This window comes from Rhincodon typus, chromosome 30 (genome assembly GCF_021869965.1).
Source record: "Rhincodon typus isolate 14 chromosome 30, sRhiTyp1.1, whole genome shotgun sequence".
Lineage (NCBI taxonomy): Eukaryota > Metazoa > Chordata > Chondrichthyes > Orectolobiformes > Rhincodontidae > Rhincodon > Rhincodon typus.
Window position 1 is genome coordinate 3,486,543 of NC_063361.1, and position 19,344 is coordinate 3,505,886.

A 19,344-nucleotide genomic window follows, 5' to 3' on the forward strand; every position below is an offset into this window, starting at 1 on the left:
TTGCCCCAAAAAGAGGCAGCAGTTCCCAGGAAAGGGGCCAGGAAACTGAAGAAAGAAATAATCAGGAAACGGTGACCAGCTGACATCAAGTTAGGGTTTTGAAAACCGTTGACAAGAAGACGAAGCATTTCTATTCTACCTTAGGAAATCCAAAATTAGTAATTTACAAATTGGGAGTAGGAGGCCACCTTGAACCTGCTACACCATTCTATGTGATCATGGCTGATCTGATTCACAGTCAGTGATGTAGCTTAGTGTAGTTGCTGTAGTCATGTAGAAAATGTGAATGGTGTGCAGCAGGCTCCCACAAATAACTATGTGATTAAAACCATTCATAGAATCCCTATAGTGTGTAAACAGGCCATTTGGCCCAACAAGTCTACACTGACCCTCAGAGAATCCCACCCAGACCCATCTGCCCTAATCAAGGCATCCCTGGACACTGTGGACAATTTAGCATGGCCAATCCACCTAGCCTGCACATCCCTGGACTGTGGTTGGAAACCAGATCCACCCGGAGGAAACCCATGCAGACACGGAGAGAATGTGCAAACTCCACACAGACAGTCACCCGAGGGTGGAATCGAACCCAGGCCCCTGGCACTGTGAGGCAGCAGTGCTAACCACTGAGCCACCCCTAGATTAGTCTGTTTACCCAATGTTGACTGGGAGATTAATACCAGCCATGTCACCTGAGAAAATTCCTTTACCAATTGTAAAAATAGTGGGGTGTTTCACATACACGTGAGAGGGCAGGCAGGGCCTTGGCTTCACGTCCCATCCTCTGACAGTGCTGCACTCCTTCAGTGCTGACAGTATCAGCTTGAATTTTGTACTGAAACCTCTGGAAGGAACTTGACCCAATAGCTGTCTGACTTAGGGAAATGAGAAGATAGAGTAATTACAACACAGTGAGCAGGAAATGCGTGCGTTGGGGATTTATTGCATTGAAGGAAAATCAGAGAGGCAAGTTCAAAGGGTCTACTGCCCATACCAATAAGCAGAAATTTAACTGAATTATCACAGAACAACCTAGATGAAGAATGTTCATCAAGGTTATCTTGCACCCTTAATTGAATTGAAATTCAGTTTCCCTTCTATTCTGTGAATTTATTCAGATCAAAGTGAGGATTATCATCACTAGGGGGTGGACCACTGCTTTTCTTGATGTACATTAACAATGTAGATTTAGGTGTACAGGACACGATTTCAAAATTTGCAGTTGACAGGAAGCATACAAGTATTATGGACTATGAGGACAATGGTGATAATTTTACAAAAGGACATGGAGACAGTCTGATATAATGAGCAGGAGGTAACACATGGACATTAGAACTGGGAAGTGAGAAGTGATACAATCCAGTAGGAAGAATGAAGAAAAACAATGTGAAGAACAATGGAATTCAAATAGGCGTGCAGGAAGAGGAGAGGCTAGGCCTCCATGCAAAATTATAAAGGTACCAAGGGAGATTAAGACAGTTGTTAATCAAGTATGTGGTACCCTGGGATTCATAAATAGGGGCACAGTGTATGAAAAAAAGGAAGCAATGTTAGATAAGAACAATAAAGAGCTGGAAAAACTCAACAGGTCATTAAGTGTCTTAATGAGCAAGATGGAAAAGTCAACTGACAAGCAAATAGAAAATTGGAGTATAATGTGGGAACAGAGTAGAGGTGTTCACCAAAGCGACAATTCAGTTTGTACTTGTATTCCTTATTACAGAGGAGACCAGAACATGAGCAGCGAATAGAGTCGATTAGATTGTTAGAGGTAATGTTAATGGAAATTTTCACAAGGAAAGATGGTTTAAGGCTTTGAACAATGAGAAGGGAGGAGGTACAAGGACAGGATTTGCATCTGGCTTTCACAGCTTTCAAGAAAAGGTGCTGTAAGGAGAGAGGACGTTGTTAGCAGTAATTGATGAGAGGAGCGAATATTCCTTTTGGGTGTGTTGAATTAGGAGGGAAGAGGAATGTGTGTTTGGTAATTGCATCATGCTAGAGCTGGTGGAGATAGTTGGGTATGATCCTTTGAATACAGAGGCTGCTGGGTAGATGGGAACAAGGAAAATACAAAAGTAGAGTTGAGATAAGCAGAAATAAGTCCAGTGGGGCGTGAATTGGTTGAAAAGTATGGGATTACTAATGTGGTTGATTTCTGAAGAAGGGTCTAGGCCCGAAACGTCAGCCTTCCTGCTCCTCTGATGCTGCTTGGCCTGCTGTGTTCATCCAGCTCTACATCTTGCTATCTCGGATTATTAGTGTGATCCTGTTTATTGATCTTGAGTCATCTGCAAATTTGGACATATTACATTTATACACCATTATCCAAATTGTTAACAAATAATAAATAGTTTCCTTGACAAGGTGATGGCGAGCTATCTTCTTGAACTGCTGTAGTCTATCTGGTGTAGGTAAACCCACAATGCTGTTTGACAGTGATGGTGAATGAACAGCAGTATATTTCCAACCGCAAGATAATGGATGGCTTGGAGGGAACCGCATAGCCGATGGTGTTCCAATGTATCTGCTGCCCTTGTTTTTCTAGATGGAAGTGGTTGTGAATTTGGAAGGTGCTGGTTAGGAATCTTTGGTGCATTTCTGTCGTACATCTTGTAGGTGGCACACATTGCTGGTACTGAGCATCGATGGTAGTGGGAATGGACAGTTTTTGTGGATGTGGTGCCAATCAAGTGGGTTGCTTTGCCCTGGATGATGTCAAGCATCTTGAGTGTTGTTGGAGCTGTGCCCATCCAGGCAAGTTGGGAGTATTCCATCACGCTCCTGACTTGTGCCTTGTAAATGATGGACAGGCTTTGGGGGACAGGGATGTTAGGAGGTGAGTTATTTGCTGATGTATTCCTAGCTTCTGACCTGCTCTTGTAGCCACTGTATTTATTTGGTGAGTCCAGTTGAGATTTTAGTCAATGGCAGATCCTGGGTTGTCGATGGTAGAAGATTCAGTCTTGGTAATGCCATTGAATGTCAAGGGGCAGGAGTTAGATTGCCTCTTATTGGAGATGGTCATTGTCTGGCAGTTGTGTGGCGTGAATGTTGCTTGCCACTATTCACCCCAAGCCTGGATATTGTCCAACTCTTGTTGGAGTTGAATATGGAGTGCTTACCTGTGATAAAGGTGAAGGAGGTGTAAGTTACATTTGCAAATGTCTTGGATTCTAACCTATGTAAGGCTGTATATTAAACCCTTAGCTCCAATAGAGCTGTTGGTCGAAAGGTGGCAGAATGGGATAGGAGAATCTCTGATGATCCTTAAATATTTCAGGGACCTGCGTTTGATTCCAGCCTCAGGTGACTGTCTGTGTGGAGTTTGCAAATTTTCCTCATGTCTGCCTGGGTGTCCTCCCACAGTCCAAAGATGTGCAGGTTAGATGATTGGTCATGGTAAATTGCCCTGTAGTATCCGGGGATGTGCAGGATAGGTGGGTTAGCCGTGGGAAATGTGGGGTTACAAGGTTAAGGTTGGGGGTTTGGTTCTGGTTGGGATGCTGTTTGGAGGGCTGGTGTGGACTTGTTGGGCTGAATGGTCTCTTTCCACACTGTAGGAATTCTAGTGGTTAGAAGCCATGATATCAAAGGCCTTGGGTGAGGAAGCAGACTATGCCTGCAAAGATTGTGGCAAACAAAGATTATAGCAGTAAAAACAGAGTACCAGAATTTTGACCCATTGAAGGAATCACATTATCTTTCCAAGTTTGGTTTGGAGGCAATTTTGAGGTGGTGACGTCCTCATTCTTTTGCTGTTCTTATCCGTTTAGGTGGTAGAGGTCAAGGGTTTGAAAAGGGCTGTTGAAGGAGCCTCGGTGAGTTATTGCAGTGCATCTCGTAGATGGTATTGTTGCCATTACATGGGAATGCTAATGGGGACGGTAGTGGATGGGCTTCCAGTAAAACAGACTGCTTTATCCTGGATGAAGTTGAGCCTCTTGAGTATTGTTGGAGCTGCACTCATCTGGGCAATAGACATGGCAGCAGAATTAGGCCATTTGGCCCATCAAATCTGGTCTGCCATTTGATCATGGCTGATATGTTTTTCAGCCCCATTCTCTATTTTCTCCCTGTAACCCTCAAACATTAAATGAACTCAATGACTTGGCCTTCACAGCCCTCTACGGCAATGAGTTCCACAGATTAACCATCCTCTGAAGAAATTCCTCATCATCTTAGTTCTAGAGGGTTACCCTTCATTCTGAGGCTTTGCCCTCAGGTCCTAGTGTCTCTGACTAGTCAAAACGTCTTCTCCATGTCCACTCTATCTAGGCCTCTCAGTATTTTGCAAATTTCAGTCAGATCCCCTTCATCCTTCTAAACTCCGTCGAGCCCACACCCAGAACCCTCAACTGCTCCTCATATGACAAGCCTTTAATACCTGGGATCATTGTTGCAAACATCCTCTGAACTCCCTCCAATGTCAGCACATCCTTCCTTAGATATGTTGCCCAAAACTGCTCACATATTCCAAATGCGGTCTAACCAGAGCCTTATACAGCCTCAGCAGTACATCTCTGCTCTTGTATTCTAGCCCTCTTGAAATGAATGCTAACATTGCATTTACCTTCCTAACTACCAACTGAGCTTGCATGTTGACTTTAAGACAATCTTGAATTAGGACTCCTAAGTTCTTTTGTACTTCGGATTTTCGAAACCTTTCTCCATTTAGAAAATAGTCTATGCTCTTATTCTTCCTACCAAAGTGCATAACCTCACACTTTCCCACGTTATAATCCATTTACCTATTCTTTGTCCATTCTTTTCTGACTGTCCTAGCCTGTCCAAGTCTTATCTTTGAGTCATTTGCAAATTTAGCAAAATTCCCTCAGTTCCTTCATCCAGATTATTAATGTATAATATAATAGTTATGGTCCTAGCACCGATGCCTGTGGAAATCCACTAGTCACCGATTGCCATCCTGAAAAAGACCCCTTTATCCCGACTGTCAGGTTTCTGCCAGTTAGCCAATCCTGTATCTATGCCAGTACCTTGTCCCTAACACCATGGGCTCTTATCTTATATAGCAGCCCCCTGTGTGGCACCCTGTCAAAGGCCTGCTAGAAATCCAAATGGATCACATCTACTGGCTCTCCTTTGTCTAATGTGCTTGTTATCTCCTCAAAGAATTCTAACAAATGGAGAGTATTCCATCATTATCCTAACTTGTTCTTTGTAGATTTGGGAAGACGGAGTCGAGTTACTCACTGCAGAGTTCCTGTCCTTTGACCTAATCTATTGTAAAGCCTCTTAAAAGATTCATCCAGTTATTCTTCTCCTACCTTTTCTTAATGTAGCTGGAGTCTATTGAAAATTGACTCAAGCATCATTTGAGGCTACCATATAAACATATAGTGGTAGATTGTGTCCATTCAGAGATGAAAAGGATCATGTTTATCCACTCATAGTGTTCTAATTCTAAATGCCTCTGGTGATAGAATGGGTTCTATCCTCAAAACTTCACATTAGACCTGCAAATATTTTCCTTTCAAGTATATCTTCTCTTGCCTTCTGAAAGTTACAAGTAAATCAGCTTCCACCCTTAGCCATAGCCTGATGCGCCCCTTAGCCCCTTAGTTCTCTGAGGATTTCTCTTACCTTGGTCATCCACAACATTTTCCAGCAGTCCAATTTCTTTCAAGTGTTTGGGTGTGGATACTGAAAGCGCCATTACATCTCCAATTGCTTCGTGAAAGCCTGGGTTGGCCCCTTCCCTGAAGCTGACTGGTTGGTCCTTGTACTGAAGGTAGTATTCCACATGGCCCATTTCATGATGTACAGTGAAGAGCTGCTCCATAGTGACGGTCGTGCACTGTTTGATTCTAGGGGGCCAGAGGGGGCCATGGTTAAGATAGAGTTTCGCCATAAGACCTGACAACTGACCACCTCCCAGTACAAATCAAGTAAACACTCTGAAGAAGAATCATACTGGCCTTGAAAAGTTAGCTCTGTTTTTTTTTCTGTACAGATGCTGAGTTTCTCCAGTACCTTCTGTTTTTATTCCAGAACAAACCAACCAATTACAACAAAGCAGAGAATCGCCTTCTATTAGTACAAAGGCATGTGTTTTCATTTAATAATGGGGTTTCATAATATCCCAAGTACCTTATAACCAATGAATAATTTTGAACTTAGTCATTGTAATATAAGGAATATCATAGGGGGCTAATTTAGACATAGCAAGATTTCACAAGTACTAAGTAAACAAATGCTCACACATTCCATCTTGATGATATTGGTTGATGGGTAGATATTAGCCAGGAGACTGGATAGAACTTCTCTTTTGCAAATAGCTGGGGATATTTGGCATTCTCCTGAGAAGGTATCTGGTTAGTCTGGGCCTATACTTGGGAGGGTGCAGCCTTTTATTGAGGTTTCAGCCCCCACTATGAGATTAACTATCAGCAATGGGACCTGAATCCACAACATTCAATATCAGAGGAGAATAACCTATCAACTTGGCCTTAGACAAAACCCCAGAGCTCCACCTAACTACCAAAATGCTAAAAGGCAAACCAGTTGGCCCCTGGGCTTTCTTCATCAAACACACACTATGTTCCTCATTCTTTTTCATCTTCACATTCTACAAAGCTAAGAACTGACCTGAAATCTTTCTGGTTGTAGAAGTCCCATGCAGAAGCATGGCAGACAACTTCCCTCCCATCACTGGGTTTCTTGAGCATTGAATAATCCCAGAATTCCTGTGGCATCTTGATGAGTCCAAGGGAAGTGAAGAAATCCTCCGAGACTTGGAACATGTGAGTGGCATTCCAGTTCTGTAAGATATTGTCATGGAAGTTCAATGAGATGTCACTTCTCAGGACAACTGCAACACCATATTGTGACCTTCATTGAGCCATAACCCCAATATTCTCTGACCTCAAAGTAAATTACTTTACTCAGATTTTTTTGTTTCCAGAAGAGAGCACAGAGCTGGTAAAATGACTGTTTTGAGAGAAAATGCCCTAGATAGTCAATATTTTATCTGGGTCTTTGGTGTTGGGGTTGAGATGCTAGCAGGAGTCAGGCCCACCACCTCAACAAAGAGTTCTGAGGCAGCCTCAGCCTTGAGGAACTGGGGGGTGTGGGGGTGGGGTTTGGGGTGGAGTGGGTCAGACACAGAGGCAGCAGACAGCTATAACAGGCCTTGCCACAGCGGCAATTTATATATTACATAGATACAGTGATATGTTCCTTTTAAAAGATGCTGCAGCAATAAACACATCAGATTACATAATTTTAGATATGGTATAGATATTGTATTTGATAATGTTATAGAAATTGGATCTGATGAGATATTTCTGATGGAGGAACATGGCTCTTTTACAAATGATAGAAACTGGATGGAGTGCTTGAACTATTTCATAGATACAAGATATTATCATTTTCAAATATGTGATATATACTGGCACACACTGGTGCTATAATTTAATTAGAAGGTACAGTATATTATACTGTAAGCAAATATTACCTGATTATCTGTTACAGATAAAGTGATAGTGAGTTGGATATGAAACAAGTACCAGCTTAGCCCATTGCGGTTCTGTTCAAATTTTAAAATGATATGTTTACCCTTGGTTCTAACTGTTTATTGTACCATCAGGTTTTGCAGGAAAAATTAGTTGGGATCTTGGAATGTTGCATGGATGTTTTTGTCTCTACCATCAAACCTTTGCAGAAAATTGACCCCCTGCACTTTCTTGTTTGAAATCCTAATGGGAAATTCAAACCTACAAATAGCAACATTTCTGGATTGCAGAATCAAACAGGACACCAACTCACCTTCTTAACCATTACATCAGTGACATCTATGTTGCCTTTACCTGGGAATGGGATCACCAGGTCATAGATGTTGTTCCATTGCTGGGCCCACATGTTACCTGAAAGGAGGAGGAAGAGCATGAATGGACCTGTCTTGTTCACAACAACAATATGAATTTCTATAGCACTTTCAGCATGGTTCACAGTGCTTCATAGGATTATAATCAGATATATTAAAACAGAGGAAATAAGGGAAATATTTGGACAGGTGAGCAAAAATGTGTTTTTAATGAAGAGATAGTATTTCTGCTGGTTGGGGTATCTCAGGCACAGTCTCAAAATTAGAGCCAGAATGTTCAAATTAGGGCTTGCATCTGAAGATTCTAAAGAATATAGCTGCTGAGACATTGGAGGGGGTCAGCGAAATTTTCCAAAACTGCCTATGTTCTGGAAAGAGCCTTGCAGTTTGGAAGATGGCACGTGTAACACCATAATTCGAGAAAGAAGAAAGGCAAAGCAAGTAGGAACTACAGGTCACTTAGTCTGACATCAGTTGTCAGAAAAATACTAGAATCTATTCCCCAAGAAGTAGTCAGTAAGAGGACGCTTGAAAAATCATAAAATCATTAGGCAGAGTCAACATGGTTCTATGAATAGGAAATCATGTTTGACAAATATCTTAGAGAGTCTTTGAGGATTCTTTTTTGCAGTAGATAAAAGGGAGACAGTAGATATTAATATGTTGGATTTCCAAAAGGCATTCAATAAGATGTAACATAGAATTAGTCAATTTCCAATTTGGTGGACTGTTATCAAGGGGTGCCATATAGATCAGTGCTGAGGCTTTAGCTATTTGATTTGATTTTCGATTTGACTTATTATTGTCACATGTACCTAGGTACAATGAAAACTTTTGTTTTGCATGCAGTACAGGCAGATCATACCATACAAAGTGAATTAGAGTAATAGAACAGAGCGAGGAATACAATTTTATGGCTGCATAGAAGATGGCCAGAGAGCGAGATCAACATTAAATTTAAATATTGAGAGGTCCATTCAGAATTTTGCATGTCATATTGATGACTTAGATGAAATGATAGAATGTTATGTATCCAAGTTTGGTGACAGTACAAAACCAAATGGGAAAGAAAGTGGCAACAAGGGCACAGAAGACTCAATTTTTTTTAGGAACAAAAACAAAGTTGCTGGAAAAGCTCAGCAGGTCTGGCAGCATCTGTGAAGGAGAAAACAGAGTTAATGTTTTGGGTCCGGCAACCCATCCTCAGAACACTCGGAACAAAGACTCGGAGACCGCTTTATGGAGCGCCTATGCTCGGTTCATGACAAACGACAACACCTCCCAGTCATGAACCACTTCAACTCTCCCTCCCACTCCCTGGATGACATGTCTATCCTGGGCCTCTTCCAGTGTCACAATGATGACACCTGGAAACTGGAGGAACAGCACCTCATATTCTGCCTTGGAAGCCTACAACCCAATGGTCTCAATGTGGACAAAATCTCCCCACCACCGACCTCATTCCAAGGCCAGCCCTCCCCTCGTCCCCACCTACTTGACCTGTCCGTCTTCTCTCCCACCTATCCGCTCCTCCCACCTCACTGACCAATCCCCATCCACACTTCTTACCTACACTCACCTTTACTAGCTTCAGCCGGGCCTCCTTGACCTGTCCGTCTTCTCTCCCACCTATCCGCTCCACTATCTACCTGCTATCACTGTCCCCCTCTATTTATTTTATAGCCCCCTTCCCCTCCCCCATTTCTGAAGAAGGGTCCAACCCGAAACGTCAGCTTTCCTGCTCCTCTGATGCTGCCTGGTCTAAAGATTGGACTGATATGGGTGGCTCTGGTTTCCTCCCACAGTCCGAAGATGAGTAGATTAGGGGGATTGGCCATGCTAAATTACCCATAGCATGTGCAGGATAGGTGGATGGGCCATGGGATATGCAGGATTACAGGGATATGTTAGGGGAGGAGGTCTGGGTAGGATGTTTTTGGAAGGGTGGATGTGGACATTTTGGCCCACTTCCACACTGGAGGGATTCTATGATATCCACTGCAGTTTAGAAGAATGAGAGGGGATCTAGAATATACACACTCCTGAAGGCACTTGACCAGGTGAGTATTAAAAGAATCTTTTGCTTTGTGAGGGCATGAGTCTGAGAAACTCACTGCTCTGGACGGTGGTGAAAGCAAAGGCAGAGATAAATAGGTTCTTGACTAACAAAAGAGACAAAGACTATTGGGGTTAGATGGGAATGCGGACTTGAGGCCATAATCAGAATAGCCTGGATCTTACTAAATGGTGGAGCAGGTTTGAGCGGGGAATGATGATCTCTACTCCAAAATCATACGTTTGCATTGTGGTGAAAATGGAAGGGGATTTCATTAAAGTAGGTATTTCTAAGAATGTGCCACAGAGTAGTTGCTGAGAGGTTGTTTCCCTCGGCTGGACTCCTTCCTCTATTGGGATACCTTATTTAGACAACTTATACAATGCTATTTCTTTCCCCTTTGGTCCAGGAACTCCCTACTTACACAACCCATGCCCTCTATCTTTTCCAAAACTTTCAATTCCCAGTTCCCAACATCTTCACCATGGACGTACAGTCCCTGTACACCTGTATTCCCCATATGGAGAGCTTAAAAGTCTTCCGATTCTTCCTCTCCTGTAGGCCCAAACAGACACCCTCCACTGAAACTGTCATTCACTTAGCTGAACTGATCCTCACCCTGAACAATTTTTCCTTCCATTCCTCCCACTCCCTACAAACCAAAGGGGTGGCCATGGGCACCTGCATGGGCCCGAGCTGATCCTGCCTCTTTGTAGGATTCACAGAACAGTCCCTCTTCAACTACTACACCAGCACCATCCCTCATCTTTCTCCACTATATTGATGACTGTATCAGCACTGCCTCGTGCTCCCGTGAGGAGCTCGAGCAGTTCATCAACTTTGCCAACATCTTCCACTGTGCCCTCAAACTTACCTGGACTATTTCTGACACTTCCCTCCCCTACCTGGACCTCTCCGTCCCCATTTCCGGAAATTGATTCACCGCCGACATCCATTTCAAACCCACTGACTCCCACAACTACCTTAATTACACCTTCTCTCACCCTCCCTCCTGCAAAAATGCTATCTTAATTCCCCCACCTCCACTGCATCTGCTCCCAGGATGAGGCATTCTACTCCAGGACATCCCAAATATCCTCCTACTTTAGGGTCTGTAGTTTCCCCTCCTCTATAATTAAGGATGCCCTCAACCACATCTCCTCCATTTCCCACACTTCTGCCCTCAAACCCCCTCCCCGCAACAACAATAAGGATAGAGTCCCGTTAGTCCTCACATTCCACCCCACCAACCTCCGAATCCAACGCATCATCCTCCAACATTTCCATCGCCTACAATCAGACCCCACCAGCAAAAACATGTTTCTTTCCCCACCGCTGTCTACTATCTGCAGGGACTGTTCATGCCATGACTCCCTCGTCAGCTTTACACACCCCACCAAATCCTCCACACACCCGATACCTTTTCCTGCAACCGCAAGAGGTACAAGACCTGCCCCTACACTCTCCACTCTCACCTCCGTCCAAGACCCCAAACAATCCTTCCCAATCTGGCAGAGATTCACCTGCGCTTCATCCAACCTGATCTATTGTATCCATTGCTCCCGATGTGGTCTCCTTTACATCACGGGGAACAAACGCAGACACAGGGACTGGTTTGTGGAGCGACTGTGCCAACCAACCCGACCTTCCTGTTGCCATCCATTTTCACTCCCCCTCCCACTCCCCTGATGACATGTCCATCCTTGGCCTCGTCCACTCTAAGAGTATCAATATATACCTGACATTTCGGCTTGGAAGCTTACAGCCCAATGGCCTTGACATTGACTTCACCAGCTTCAAAACCCCCCCACCCTCAGCCTTATTCCATGTCTAGCCCCTTCCCTCTTGACCTGACCTAACCTGTCCATCTTCCTACTCACCTATTTGCTCCACCCTTCCCACAGACCAATCACAATAACCCCCTACCTGCATCCACTTATCATCATCTCTCCTACACTTCCACCAGCCCCACCCCCGTTCCTCTATTTATGTTTGGGCTCCCCTCTCCCTCCCAAGTCCAGATGAAGTGTTTCAGCCCGAAACATTGACTTCCCTGCTCTTCAGATGCTGTCTGACCTGCTGTGCTTTTCCAGCTCACACCTATAGAGTCTGGCTTCCAGCATCTGCAATCCTTCTTGTCTCTTATAATTTTATGCATTGACTTTCAACTCAACAGCAATATTTTGCCCTATAATGCTTTTCCAGGTTGTGGCTCAGAGCTCCCTTCGTATCTTAATGCTTCATCTTTGGGGACTTCTAAACAATTGGAAGGTTTGCTTAAACTTCAAATCAATTCAGAAGCGATCTTCATTTCTGAAGAAGGGTCCAGACCCGAAATGTCAGCTTTCCTGCTCCTCTGATGCTGCTAGACCTGCTGTGTTCATCCAGCTCTACACCTTGTTATCTCATGTGAAATATTTAAATTTGTTACCAATTACCCAATAGATGTGCAGGTATCGGTCCTTTCAGATTGATGTATTTGGGTCCGTATATCTGATATAACTTTCTCCTCACAAAGGCATGAAGGTTATTGTACAGTGGTTTGAGCTGGTCATAGATCTTCTCAAGATCATCTGCAAATGTTGGTGACTCATACCATGATCTCCAGTATGCTCCTGTGTCATTAAACCCTGCAAACAAAGCCAATTGAGTGTCACTACAAGGCTGAGCATGGTTTCATTCCATGAGAACAATTTGCATTTATACAATGCTATTCACTTAATTTAAATGTTCCAAAATGTTTTAAGGGACAGTCATCATGTTGACAATGAGCAACATGAAGAGGTAATAGCACAGGTAAGCAAAACTTAGGCAGAGAAGTTGGTATTAATAGAGTCTTCTTAAAAGAGGACAGGGAGAGGGGTGAAAAATTTTAGGATGGGATTCCAGAGCCTGTACAAGAAGCAGAATGATTTAAATTGGTGTTGAACATGTTTATCATTTAAAACGATGAAATGGATGGACGAGCCCTAACTTTTCCTACAATAGATGGTGCCTCTGTTGCAGAGAAAATTGTTGGAAAATGTCAGGAATCCCAAGCCATGTCCCTGAAGCTGGCATTTTTCATTCTCATGGGGGCATCTATATGGTTGACCATATAGATGAATTGATGACTTCACTGAAATAGGATTTGGGAATTCCTGGTATCTGCAATCTGGATTGTGGAGATTAAGTCACATTATTAGAGTTGGGTTGCAGTGTATTTATTTTGTGTGGGCAGGGAACCTCTTTGGAGAGCCGAGGTAAATACCCCTGTGGATGTGATCCCAGGACACTTTTGGAGTGAGTTCATAGATTATTTTTGCGGAGGTGAGTCAGGTATCCTTTGAAGGAAGGGGTCAGATGCCCTTTGGGACTACTAACTGGGCAGTAGATTATGTGTCAAAGGTTCATATAACCCTTGGAACTGTCCAAGTTGTCAAACCTGCTCACAAATGTTGACTGTCAAAAAGTGTCAATAAATGTTAAGAAGTGTCAAAATGTTTATTTATGAATGACAGTGATTTTTCAATACAGTGTAGTCCATAAAATAGAAATTTAAGTAATAGAACTATATTTTTTTCTCCTATGGGTAGTTGTGAATGCTCAATGAGTTGGTACAGTAAGTAGAGGAGGAAAGGGTGATGAATAGAGGTAAGCACTAAGTTGGCATGGGGATGTGGGATCCATGAGGGATAGGTAGAAGAAATGAGGTTGCATGTATTAGCATGGGTTGGACATGGGCAGTGTGTGGGGCTGAGGAGGATGGAAGGCATCTAAAAGTTGAGGGATGGAGAAATGTTTCATATTAGTCACCTTTCAGAGAAGGAAGGCCCTCCATTGGGATACTTTTGTTGGAGTATGTACCCTTTCAATTTAGGTAATAGTGTGTTTGTGCATGAAGAGTACACAAAGTCATAAGAGGATTGGCAAAATTGAAACTGTCCAACTAAATGGGAAAAGTTAAAATTCAATGCTGGCTATTTCAAAGTATCTAGGATTGTGCATTGCAAGATAAATTTCTTTTGATAGTTTCCGGAAAGGAGTGCCTTTTGATGAACAACTCCAGCTGCTATTGAATGGAAATAATCTTTGACATGATGGACGGAGTATATGAGTTAAATTTTTTTCTTTGTAAGTTTTTGAGTACTTAAGTGAAATGTTTGTTTCTATAAGGGTTTCATTGAAGAAATTCCAATGTATTGGGTCTTTTAAAATAAAATGAATGCTTTTGTGTTTACATAGAGACATCACCAATAAGCTTACAACTTTGCTTTATGTCAGGAAGCCCCATGAGTATGCCCATGCTGGATTATAGGTGAAAAGCTATGGAAGGGAAAAGAAAAGTGTGGTTGGTAGAGTGCATGAGTTGGCACTGAGTTGAAACAGAGGCTTCAAAGGGTCATGGAGATGATTTGCAGCATTAGGGTATGAGAGGCATGGGAGCTGGATAGATTGGAATGGGTGTATAGCACCATGGAGTGTGGATAAATGCACATAGTCTGGTCTAGGGCTTGTGAAGGGCCATGAAGGATGGATACAGTTTGACAGGCTACTCAGCCAATGTACTCATGGGAGGAATTCTGCAACACCCTCTCATGGGCCGTATGTGTAGACATCCTCTCTTAACAACAGTAAGAGGCAGGGATGAACTATGCAAGAGAAAATCATTTAAAAAAAATTAGTGCTTGCAGTAAGGAACCACCTTGGATCCATTATTTTCAGTGTGACTACAATAGATTTTATCAGGCCGCTCCTGGGAGATGGTCATCTTGATCTGATTGTTACATGAGATCCGCGTCATTTGGGTAAAGTCACTTACCATCCATTTGAGAAGCTTTGTTACTCATTCTCACAAATTCTGTGTATTTGTCTCTTAGTGGATTTCCTGCGGAATTGTGCCAACCTTCCCAGGCATACAGCAGCTTTTTGTAACTCCGAGATGCTGCCAATAGATCCACAAGATCTGGAACACCACAGACATGTAGTTAGAGCATTGAGAGGATGTCAGAAGATAGACACATACATCAAAGTCACATTGTTTGCATTGGATAAAGAAATACTCCCTCATTCAGGCAACCAATGTCCATTCACATACTTCCAGGGCAAGTACAGCAAGTACAACACAACAATATAAAGTTCACCATTTAATGTCCCATCAAACACTCCTCAGGGCAGGTAGAGCACTTTTTTTTTGTATTAATTGCTTTTATTCATTCATGAGATGTAGGTATCTGGGAATGTTTGGGACAGCATTTATTACCCATCCCTTGAGATGCCCTTGAGAAGGTGGTTGCGAGCTGCCTTCTTGAATGGCTGCAGTCATTATGAAGTAGGTACATCACAATGCTGGGACGGACAGAGTTCCAGGATTTTCAAGCCAGAAGGAATGGTGTTATGTTTCCAAGTCAGGATAATGAATGACATTTGAGGGGAACTTGCAGGTGGTGACATTCCTATTTATCTACTGTCCTTGTTTCTCGAGATAGTAGTGGTCATGGATTTGAACCTAGAGTATTACCTACGTGTCTGGGTTACCAGTCCACTTACTATACCACTACACCCACACCTTCTCCTGACAGTGTTAGAGCAGTATCTCCATACACTGTTCCCATCAAGCACTCCCCGAACAGGTCCAGAATGGGATTATGTACAAAGTTAAACTCTCTACACTGTCCCCATCAAACACTCCCAGGACTTGGATAGCAGGGGATTTTTTATCGATTCATTTTTGGGATGAGGGCGTCGCTGGCTGGCCAGAATTTATTGCCCGTCCCTAGTTGCCCTTAAGAAGGTGGTGGTGAGCTGCCTTCTTGAACCGCTGCTGTCCACCTGCTGTTGGTTGACCCACAATACTATTAGGGAGGGAATTCCAGGATTTTGACCCAGCCACAGTGAAGGAACAGCGATATATTTCCAAGTCAGGATGGTGAGTGATTTGGAGGGGAACTTGGAGGTGGTGGTGTTCCCATGTATCTGCTGTCCTTGTCCTTCTAGATGGAAGAGGTTGTGGGTTTGGAAGGTGCTGTCTGAGGATCTTTGGTGAATTTCTGCAGTTCATCTTGTAGGTACGGAGTGTTGGTAGTGCAGGAAATGAATGCTTGTGGATGTAGTCGTAATCAAATATGCTGCTATGTCCTGGATGGCGTCAATGCTTCTTGAGTGTTGTTAGAGCTGCACCCATCCAGGCAAGTGGGGAGTATTCCATCACACTCCTGACTTGTGCCTTGTAGATGGTGGACAGGCTTTGAGGAGCCAGGAGGTGAGTTACTCGCCACAGTATTCCCAGCTTCTGGCCTGCTCTTGTAGCCACTGTGTTTATGTGGTGAGTCCAGTTGAGTTTCTGGTCAATGACAACCCCCAGGATATTGATAGTGGGGGTTTCAATGATGGTAACACCATTGAATGTCAAGCAGCGGTGGTTAGATTGTCTCTTATTCGTGACGGTCATAGCCTGGCATTTATGTGGCGTGAATGTCACTTGCCACTTGTCAGCCCAAGCCTGGATATTGTCCAGATCTTTTGAACATGGACTGCTTCATTATCTGAGGAGTTGCGAATGATGCTGAACATTGTGCAATCATCAGCGAAAATCTCCACTTCTGACCTTTTGATGGAGGGAAGGTCATTGATGAAGCAGCTGAAGATGGTTGGGCCGAGGACACTACCCTGAGGAACTCCTGCAGAGATGTCCTGGAGCTGAGATGATTGACCTCCAATAACCACGATTATCTTTGTATGTGTCAGGTAATGACTCTAACCACAGCAGAGTTTGTCTCCTGATATCCATTGATTCCAGTTTTGCTAGGGCTCCTTGATGCCATACCCAGTCGAATGCAGCCTTGATGTCAAGGATGATCATTCTCACCTCACCTCTGGAATTCAGCTCTTTTGTCCATGTTTGAACCAAGGCTGTAATGAGGTCAGGAGCTGAGTGACCCTGACAGAACCCAAACTGGGCGTCACTGAGCAGGTTATTGCTGAGCAGGTGCTGCTTGATAGCGCTGTTGATGACAACTTCCATCACTTTCCTGATGATCGAGAGTAGGCTGATGGGGCAGTAATTGGCCAGGTTGGATTTGTCCTTCCTTTTATGTACAGGACATACTTGGGAAATTATCCACATTGCTGCATAGATACCAGTGTTGTAACTGCACTGGAACAGCTTGGCCAGGGAAGCAGCAAGTTCTGGAGCACAAGTCTTCAGTACTATTGCCGGAATGTTGTCGGGGCCCATAGCCTTTGCAGTATCCAGTGTCTCCAACCGTTTCTTGATATCACGTGGAGTGAATCGAATTGGCTAAAAACTGGTATCTGTAATGCTGGGGACCACTGGAGGAGGCCGAGATGGATCATCCACTCAGCATTTCTGGCTGAAGATTACTGCAAAAGTTTTAGTGTTATCTTTTGCACTGATGTGTTGGGCTCTTCCATCATTGAGGATGGGGATATTTATGGAGCCTTCTCCTCCAGTGCGTTGCTTAATTGTCCACCATCGTCCACGACTGGATGTGGCAGGACTGCAGAGCTTAGATCTAATTTGTTGGTTGTGGGATCGTTTAGCTCTGTCTATCACTTGCTGCTTTTGCTGTTTGGTGTGCAAGTAGTCCTGTTTGGTGGCTTCACCAGGTTGACACCTCATCCTCAGGTTTGCCTGGTGCTGCTCCTGGCATGCCCTCCTGCACTCTCCATTGAACCAGGGTTGATCCCCTGGCTTGATGGTAATGGTTGAGTGGGGGATATGCCAGGCCATGAGGTTACAGATTGTGCTGGAGTACAATTCTGCTGCTGTTGATGGCCCACAGCACACCATGGATGCCCAGTCTTGAGTTGCTAGATCTGTGTGAAGTCTGTCCTGTTTAGCATGGTGATAGTGCCACACAACACGATGGAGGATATTCTCAATGTGAAGGCGGGACTTCGTCTCCACAAGGACTGTGCGATGGTCACTCTTACCGATACTGTCGTGGACAGATGCAACTGCAGCTGGCAGATTAGTAAGGATGAGGTCAAGTATGTTTTTCCCTCTTGTTGGTTCCCTCACCACCTGCCGCAGACCCAGTCTTGCAGCTACGTCCTTTAGGACCCGACCAGCTCGATCAGTAATACTGCTGCTGAGCCACTCTTGGTGGTGGACATTGAAATCCCCCACCCAGAGTACATTTTTGTTAGATACAGAGTAAAGTCCACCCTACACTATCTTCATCAAACACTCCATGACAGGGACAACATGGGGCTAGATACATAGTAAAGCTTTCCCTACACTGTTTTCATCAAACACTCCCAGGACAGGGGCAGCGCAGGGTTAGACAGAGTAAAGGTCCATCTACACAGTCCCTATGAAATACTCCCAGGACAGGGATTGCATGAACGAGATTTAGAGCTCTCTGAAATCTGCCCCATTAGAATATCTTTGTCCCAATGACAGTGGGGCAATTCTTCCAGTTCTGATAACAATTATTCTGCTCACTGGTGCTCACTTGGGAAGAGCATCTGGAATCTAGTGTTTTCCAAATACATAGATTCTGAGCAGTCAGGAAGATTTTGTTGGGGTGGGCAGAGGGATAGAGGAGTGATGGTGGAAAATATGAGCCTCGGTTCTATGGAGCCTTTTGAAATATGTGAAGGAAGTGGATATGGGATCCAGAGGAATGAATCATAAACACTGGAATGATGGAGTATCAGAAATTAAGTCTTGGGAAAGACCACTGTTAGAGGACCAGAGAGAAAAAGGAGCAAAGTAATTAAACACTTTTACATTTTGAGGCGGCTCAGCTTTCTCTTTCATTCCCATAGTTTCTGTGTACAGTTCCTCAGATGCTTCTCCATCCCCAATATTCCAAGAGGAGTAGAGTCATTGAATCACAGAAATAAAACCTTTGGTCCAACTTGTCCATGCTCACCAGATATCCTAAATTAATCTAGTCCTATTTGCCTTTTAAATGTTGTAATTGTACCAATCTCCACCACTTCCTCTGGCTGCTCGTTCCAAACACATACCACCCACTACATGAAAAAGTTGTCCCTTATGTCCCTTTTGAATCTTTTTCCCCTCAACATTTAAATGAATAAAAACCTGACATTGTCACATCATACTGACTGTCAAGTGAGGTTGAGGTCATTTCAAACACCCATTAGGATGGTAAAGAGAGTCTGGTATTAACCAGCTGTCTATCAGTCAGGATATTTCACCAAGAAATATTGAGTCTGGTGATACAAGGGTTGTGAAGAAAAACCCTTTCAGACACTGAGTGATTATCTGCAACTCACTGTCAGCTAGGGTGGTGGAAGTGGAAAATGATCAATTATTTCAATAAGAAATTACATGGACATTTCAGGGAAATTAACTCAAAGGATGATAGGAACTGAGTGTGTAAATGAGACTGACTGGATCTATTTATTCCTACACTCTGCTTTCTGTCTGTCAACCATTTCTCAATCCATTGTAATATCTTTGCACTAA

The 19,344-nt window shown here is 43.6% G+C and overlaps 1 protein-coding gene across 1 annotated transcript in view; it reads right to left on the reverse strand.

Moving 5' to 3' along the window:
- Window positions 1-19,344, reverse strand: part of ace (angiotensin I converting enzyme (peptidyl-dipeptidase A) 1) — a 157,334-nt gene that overhangs the window by 59,052 nt on the left and 78,938 nt on the right. Inside the window, exons 4-8 of the mRNA XM_048614805.1 lie at window positions 14,704-14,847; window positions 12,341-12,532; window positions 7,789-7,886; window positions 6,610-6,782; window positions 5,605-5,828 (exon numbers count right to left, since the gene is read on the reverse strand). Coding sequence (XP_048470762.1) covers window positions 5,605-5,828; window positions 6,610-6,782; window positions 7,789-7,886; window positions 12,341-12,532; window positions 14,704-14,847 — 831 coding nt within the window. The remainder of the gene's footprint in view (window positions 1-5,604; window positions 5,829-6,609; window positions 6,783-7,788; window positions 7,887-12,340; window positions 12,533-14,703; window positions 14,848-19,344) is intronic.